The sequence below is a fragment of the Sapajus apella genome, unplaced genomic scaffold (assembly GCF_009761245.1).
Source record: "Sapajus apella isolate SASKATOON/1434 unplaced genomic scaffold, GSC_monkey_1.0 scaffold172, whole genome shotgun sequence".
Classification (NCBI taxonomy): Eukaryota; Metazoa; Chordata; class Mammalia; order Primates; family Cebidae; genus Sapajus; species Sapajus apella.
The window spans coordinates 1,050,772-1,058,329 of NW_022437112.1; the positions used below are offsets into that span (position 1 = coordinate 1,050,772).

Genomic DNA, 7,558 nt, shown 5'->3' on the forward strand with positions numbered 1-7,558 from the left:
CTCCTCCTCCTCCTCCTCCTCCTCCTTCTCCTCCTCCTCCTCTTTCTCCTCCTCCTCCTTCTCCTCCTCCTGCTCCTCCTCTTTGGTGTCCTTCTTCTTCCTCTTTCTCCTCCTTCTGACAAGGTCTAGCTCTGCACTGAGGCTGCAGTGTAGTGGTGTGATCAGCTCACCGCAGCCTCAAACTCCTGGGCCCAAGTGATCTGTCAGCCTCAGCATCTCAAGTAAGGAAAACAAACATATTTTAGATAGATAGGTCAATAGATAGGTAGATGGGATACACGATAGATAGATTGATAGATATTGAAGATAGATATTGGAGATAAAGTTAGATGAATAGATAGATGGATAACAGACAGATAGATGAAGAGATAGATGGATAGATGATAAACAGACAGGCAGATTTCTGAGATAGATGAAAGACCAATAGAGATATAGGCATATATAGAGTTAGATATAAATGTATCTTACTGGTTCTATTTCAAAAATACTCTCTGAGTTACATATAAATGTATCTTATTGGTTCTATTTCAAAAATCCTCGCCCAGCTGATGCATCTGCCCATCTGAAAGCTCTGCCTCCTGTCGAGGTTTCAGTGTGTGGTGGTCGAGCTGATGAACCAATCCGTGCCACACATCCTGTGAGAGGAATCAGGGAACTCCCCGGTTTCACGTCTGATCATAATGTACAATAGACTTGGAAGAGACTGTCTTGGACACATATCCCTTTCTTTTAATTTATTTTTTAATTGATGAATAACAGATGTACATAGCTTCAGGGTAGATGTAATAGTTTAATACATTTATATGATTCATAAAGATCAAATCAGCATAGTTGGGATATCCATCCACCTTAAACATTTGCCTTTTCTTCATATTAGAACCACTCTCATTCTTCATTTTGAAATATACAATAGATTATTGTAAACTAAAGTCACCCTATGAATCTATCAAACAGTATTACCTATTTCTTCTATCAAATCCTACAATTTTCTTTTTTTTGCCTCAATAAATAACATTTCATACACTGCCCTTTAGGATTTTGACTTCTGGTTTTCTCAGCTGTTAGAAGACCAGATTTTGTGTCATTTTCCTTCATACCCCTCTGGATTTGACAGCAGATACCAATTAAAGACAAGGGAAATGTGGGCTGCCAGAATGTCAACCTCTATTTATTAGAAATATGCCATATTGTTATCTTGTTTTGTATTGATCATTTAGTAATTATAATATTTTTTACAGTATATTAACCATTAACAATACTCTGTTTTCTTTGTTTATATTAAGTTCTGGGATACATGTGCAGGATGTGCAGGCTTGTTACACAGGTATACACGTGCCATGGTGGTTAGCTGCACCTGTCAACTCATCACCTAGGTATTACGCCCCACATGCATTAACTATTTATCCTGATCAATACTCTCAATACTCTGTTTCCTTAAGTGCTTCATAGCAATCCTCCCACCGGCCTTGCAGAATGTTTTTGGGGTCTTGCAAATGTGCCCCGTCTCTAGCTGGTGATGGCTGGAGATGTAACAGGGTCATCTACGCATGTAATTCATGACCCAGGACACACCCGGCTACTGCGTGCACATCATCTCATTTACACAGAAGTGCCCTGATCCAGACCTCACTTCCTTTCCTGTCCCTCCTGTGATCTCCCTATGGGGCATTCCTTGTGTCAGAGGCACTGGAACCAGAGCGACTCCACCTTGAATAGGGGCTGAATAATAGAAGGCTGAGACTTGCTGGGCTGCATTCCCAGATGGTGAAGGATGAGACTGACGGTCTGCACAAGAGACAGGTCATAAAGACTTTGCCGATAAAACAGGTTGTAGTGAAGAAGCTGCCCAAAACCCACCGAAAGCAAGAGTGACAAGAGTGACCTCTGGTCGTCCTCACTGTTACAGTCCCATCAGTGCCGTGGCAGTGGCAAATGCCATGGCAACGTCAGGAATTCTGCATGGTCTAAAAAGGGGAGGCATGAATAATGCACGCCTTGCTTGGCATATCATCAAGAAATAACCATAAAAACAGTCCACCAGCAGCCCTGGGGGCCGCTCTGGCTGTGGAGTAGCCATCTACTCCCTTACTTTCCTAACAAAGTCGTTTTCACTTGACGATTTGCCCTGAATTCTTTCTTGTGGTCTGGATCCGGACCCCTTTCCTGTAACTCTTGGAGAAGGAATGATTCTGATTTTTGGAAGACAAGGCTTGGGATAGAGCAGGGTGCTCATGGGGGTCTTCCCAGAGAGACATGCAAGACAGCTCAGATTTGGCTGCCAGCTGCCCCCGTCCAAATCCTCAGTGCCTCAGTTTACCCATCTGTGATGGTTAATATTGAATGTCAACTGGATTGGAATGAAGGATGCAAAGCCTTGATCCTGTGTGTGTCTGTGAGGGTGTTGCCAAAGAAGATTAACGTTTGAGACGGTGGACTGGAAGGGGCGGACCCACGCTCAATCTGGGTGGGCACCATCTAATCAGTTGTCAGCGTGGCTAGAATATAAGCAGGCAGGAAAATGTCAAAAGAGAGACTGACCTGGTCTCCTGGCCTACATCTTTCTCCTGTGCTGGATGAGCCCTCTAACATGAGACTCCAAGTTCTTAACCAGTTTTGGAGCCTGGACTGCCTCTCCTTGCTCCTCAGTCTGCAGACGGCCTATTGTGGGACCTTGTGATCATGTGACCTAATACTTAATAAAATCCCCTCTCTCTATATATATATATGGATTCCATTAGTTCTGTCCCTCTAGAGAACACTGACTAATACACCATCTGTAAAATGACATCAAGCACGACACTCCCGTCATCAGGCTGAGGGACAATCAACTAAGTTAATAAACATGCATAGTGCGTAAGAAGTGCTGCTGTCATTCAAAGAATTTAGCACAGTATAGGGTGTGGTGGTTGATATTTGTAATCTCAAGATTTGGGGAGGCAAAGGCAGGAGGGTCGCTTGAGCTCAGAAGCTCAAAACTAGCCTGGACAACATAGTGAGATCCTGTCTCTACAAAAAATTTTAAAAATATGGTCAGGCATGGTGGGAAATGCCTGCAGTACCAGCTACTCTGGAGGCTGAGGTGGGAGGTTTGTTTGAACCCCTGGGATGAAGGCGGCAGTCAGCTATGATGGAACCACTACACTCCAGTCTGGGTGACACATGGAGACCCTCCCTCACAAAAATTAAAACACATTTAAGAAAATAAAACAACTTATGTCATAATTGCATTTAATACAACTGCCCTCCCAAACACCACAGCTTAGCCTTACCTGCCTTGAACGTGCTCAGAACACTTCCATATGCCAAGAGTTGGACAAATCATCTAACACAAACTCTACTTTATAATGAGGTGTTGCATCTGTCATGTAATTTAGTGAATATTGTACTGAAACTGAAAAAGAGAATGATTGTGTGGGCTGGGCGTGGTGGCTCACATCTATAATCCTAGCACTTTGGGAGGCTAAGGCGGGTGGATCACCTGAGGTCAAGAGTTCCCGACCAGCCTGGCCATCATGGTGAAACCCTGTCTCTACTAAAAACACAAAAATTAGCTGGGTGTGGTGGTGGGCACCTGTAATCCCAGCTCCTCGGGCGGCTGAGACAGGAGAATCACCTGAACCCAGGAGGAGTTTGCAGTGAACTGAGATTGCGACACTGCACTCCAGCCTGGGCAACAGAGTGACATTCTGTCTAAAAAAAAAAGTTGTATGGGTACTGAGAGTACAGTTTCAGTTTCTGCTGAATGCATACCAGTTTTGCACTATTGTAAAGTCAAAATATCTTAAATTGAACCATTATCAGTCGAACCATGGTAAGGTGGGAGCTGCGTGTACGCTACATTTTATAGAAGTTGACTTGCCCAAGAGTCTATGGTTAACCTTTGGCTCTTACTGTGAATGATAATACGCTCTTGGAAGTGCTTTCCTGGGAAGGTGGGTTCACTGTTCAACGTCTCCCTGTAAACAGAAACTAATGAATGCATGGCTGTGTTGTCCAGTTACTAGCTGAGATCTCAAGACAGCAAGGAATAATAAAAGATTACTGATGCAGATCATAGACGATGTACACGAGGAGGTGTTTATCCCGACAGTGCCTCCGCCCATAAACAGCAGACTCCTGCCTTCATGACATCCAAATCCTTCAACAGGATAAACAGGAAGTGCTGCCTCAGGAGCATCTGAATGATGTCTTTTAATTCCTAACAGAAATACATCTCTCTCTCTCTCTCTCTCTCTCTCTCTCTCTCTCTCTTTTTTAACAAATCCCTCAAGTTTTTATTGGCTCTCTTGTTCTTTCTTTTTCAGAGGTAAATTTTTTAAAAAATTATATATTTTTTATTATACTTTAAGTTCTGGGGTACATGTGCAGATCTTGCCGGATTGTTACACAGGTACACACCTGCCTGGTGGTTTGCTGCCTCCATCCCCCCGTCACCTACATTAGGTATTTCTCCTAATGTTAGCCCTCCCCAATCTCCCCACCCCCCACTATCTCTTCCCTATTTCCCCAAACCCCAACAGGCTCCGGTGTGTGATGTTCCTCTCCCTGTGCCCATGTGTTCTCACTGTTCAACACCCACCTATGGGTGAGAACATGCGGTGTTTGGTTTTCTGTTCTTGTGTCAGTTTGCTGAGAATGATGGTGTCTCACTCTTGAGATTCGCCTGAGTGTTCCATTCTCTGGAATTGCCACGTTGCAATGACCAGAGAAACTTATTCAGTTGTTATTCAAATCCTATACTTTATGAGTTCATTAGAGTTTCTCGCAAGGCACTAAAAACTCTGATCTTGGAGTGTGGGATAGCCAGCCTGCAGGTTCATATTGAAGTTTTTGATGTAAACATTTCAGGTGGTTTTTTTTTTTTTTTGAGACGGAGTTTCACTCATGTTACCCAGGCTGGAGTGCAATGGCGCGATCTTGGCTCACCACAACCTCCACCTCCTGGGTTCAGGCAATTCTCCTGCCTCAGCCTCCTGAGTAGCTGGGATTACAGGCACGCGCCACCATGCCCAGCTAATTTTTTTTGTATTTTTAGTAGAGACGGGGTTTCACCATGTTGACCAGGATGGTCTGGATCTCTTGACCTCGTGATCCACCTGCCTCGGCCTCCCAAAGTGCTGGGATTACAGGCGTGAGCCACCGCGCCCGGCCATCAGGTGGTTTTAATTTGCAAGAAGGAATGACAGTGTTTATGAAAAGGTTTAAACATCTGAACAAATGCGATCTTTCCGGCAAAGGAATATCTAGTAATCTGTCCCATGGGGTAAAGTCATTTCAACTCTATTTTTGCCGTATGGAAATGGTCAGGACTCATTTTTAAAATCAGAAGGAAATTATTTACATTCCCCACACACCCAGTTGTGCTTAATTCATGGAGCTAAATAGGCCATTTTTTTAAACGCTTGGGACACGCAGATTGAGAAAATATGGTGAATATCTAAGTGCTATCAGCTAGCAACCTGCCTTCGTGGATCTAATTCCCAAATCCCAAATTGGAGCAGCCAGTCTTCTCCCTCCGCTCTCAGCCGCCCATCTCTCTTAGTCTCCTTTCTAATCCCACGTGGGGATCTCCCTCAAATCCAGAAGCCTCTTACCTCGGGCATGCATTAGGAAACACAGGACTGTCAGGCCGTGGAGTCCCCACCAGGGTTCCATGCTTTGCTTCAGGATGCAAAATCCTCAGCGGAATCCCCGACCAAGCGGGCTGTGAGATCCAGCCTCTCCACTCTCCTCCTGTCAACTTCTGGTTTCCCAGCCTGGAAGGAAGGGAGGCAATGTCTTCAAGTGGAAAATATGAACTGAACTGCCAGAAACAAATGGGCTCCCAGCTCCCAGCTCCCAAACTCCACAGCCGAAAACCTGTGGGAACAGTGTGTGCATGCTCAGTCATGTCTTAGAGCCTGCCTACCCCGGCTGCCCCAACCAATCTGCAGCAGCGCAGAGGATGGGGAAACTGGGGTGGTTACCAAGTGCCAATGGGCATTTTGGGCTTCTGGAAGCTGGCACACCTGCTTGGCAACTCTGCTTGCTGAGGGCGTGGGTGCTGCAAGTTCAAAGCCACCAACCCAGAAACCAGGGAAGACACTGCCCGCCGTGATGGCAGAATGATAGATACCCAGGGTAGATTAACGCACACATCAGTGCACAGAGCTCAGCTGAAGTCTTGGCTTTTATACCTAACAAATTTAGTGACTTCCCAGAGGCATTCGTCATCCTCAGACCTCAGTTGTCTTTGTAGCTGGCAGAACTAATATTTCAGCAGAGACATTGTTCAGGAATAGCAGATGACACGTGGCTTTTTGTGTCTTTCACTTAAGCCTCGTTGGATGTGGTTGAGTGTCCTAGATTCGTGAATTGTAGGTTTTTGCTTTCTGAGTGTGCAGTATCTAATTAGTTCACACATTCATTCGACAAAGATCCAATGCATGCCTCTCTTTTTTGTTGTTAATTTCAACTTTTTTTTCTGCAACCTCCACTCCCCCCACCCCTTTCAACCGATTCTCCTGCCTCAGCCTTCCAAGTAGCTGGGACTACAGGTGCCCACCACCATGCCCAGCTAATTTTTTTGCTTTTAGTAGACACAGGATTTCATCACATTGGTCAGGCTGGCTTCAAACTCCTGACCTCAAGCGATCCACCCACCTTGGCCTCCCAAAGTGCTGGGATTACAGGTGTGAGCCACCGTGCCCGGCTTTTTTTTTTTTTTTTGGTATTTTTAGTAGAGACAGTGTTTTGCCATGTTGACCAGGCTTGTCTCGAATCCCTGACCTCAGGTGATCCACCTGTCTTGTGCTAGGATTACAGGCATGAGCCACTGCACCCAGCTTCAATTTCAACTTTTATTTTAGATATGAGAGTACATGTGTAGGCTTGTTTACATGGATATATCACACCCAGATAGTGAGCATAGTACTCAACAGGTAGTTTTCCAACCCATGCTTCCTTTTCTTCCTCCTTCCTCCTTTTGGAGTCCCCAGTGTCTGCTGTTCCCATCTTTATGTCCATGAGTACCCAGTGTTTAGCTCCCACTTATAAGTGAGAACATGCAGTATTTGGTTCTCCATTGCTGTGTTAGTTCACATAGGATAATGGTCTCCAGTTCCATCCACATTGCTGCAAAAGACATGACTTCATTCTTTTTTATGGTTACATAGAATTCCATGCTGCATATGTCCCACATTTCTTTTCTCCACTCCACCACTGATGGACATTTAGGTTGATTTCAGGTCTTTGCTACCATGGATAGTGTGGCAATGAAGATACAAACAATGCACGTCTCTTCTGACTCACACATGTGCTAGGTGTCAGGTATGCAACAAAGAAGAAAAAGATAGGTTTATAGGAAAGAAACAAAGACAAACAGTGAAAGCAGACAATTGCAGTGTGATATTATAGGATGTGACGGATGCACACTGAGGTCTTAGGGTACCTGAGAGCTTCTGAACTCAGCTTGGTTTTAGAAGAGGTTTCTGCAGAGGGCGGTGATCACCCAGGATGGGTAGGGTAAAGGGAGCAGGCTGGGAGGATCGAAGTCCGTGGGCAGAGGAAGGTGGAGAGG

The 7,558-nt window shown here is 44.9% G+C and overlaps 1 protein-coding gene across 1 annotated transcript in view; it reads right to left on the reverse strand.

The window, feature by feature from the left end:
- XG (Xg glycoprotein (Xg blood group)) overlaps nt 1-6,475 on the reverse strand; it is a 43,438-nt gene extending 36,963 nt beyond the window's left edge. Inside the window, exon 1 of the mRNA XM_032267761.1 lies at nt 5,595-6,475. Within this exon, the coding sequence (XP_032123652.1) occupies nt 5,595-5,655 (61 nt within the window). The 5' untranslated portion in view covers nt 5,656-6,475. The remainder of the gene's footprint in view (nt 1-5,594) is intronic.
- Nucleotides 6,476-7,558: the final 1,083 nt, after the last annotated feature.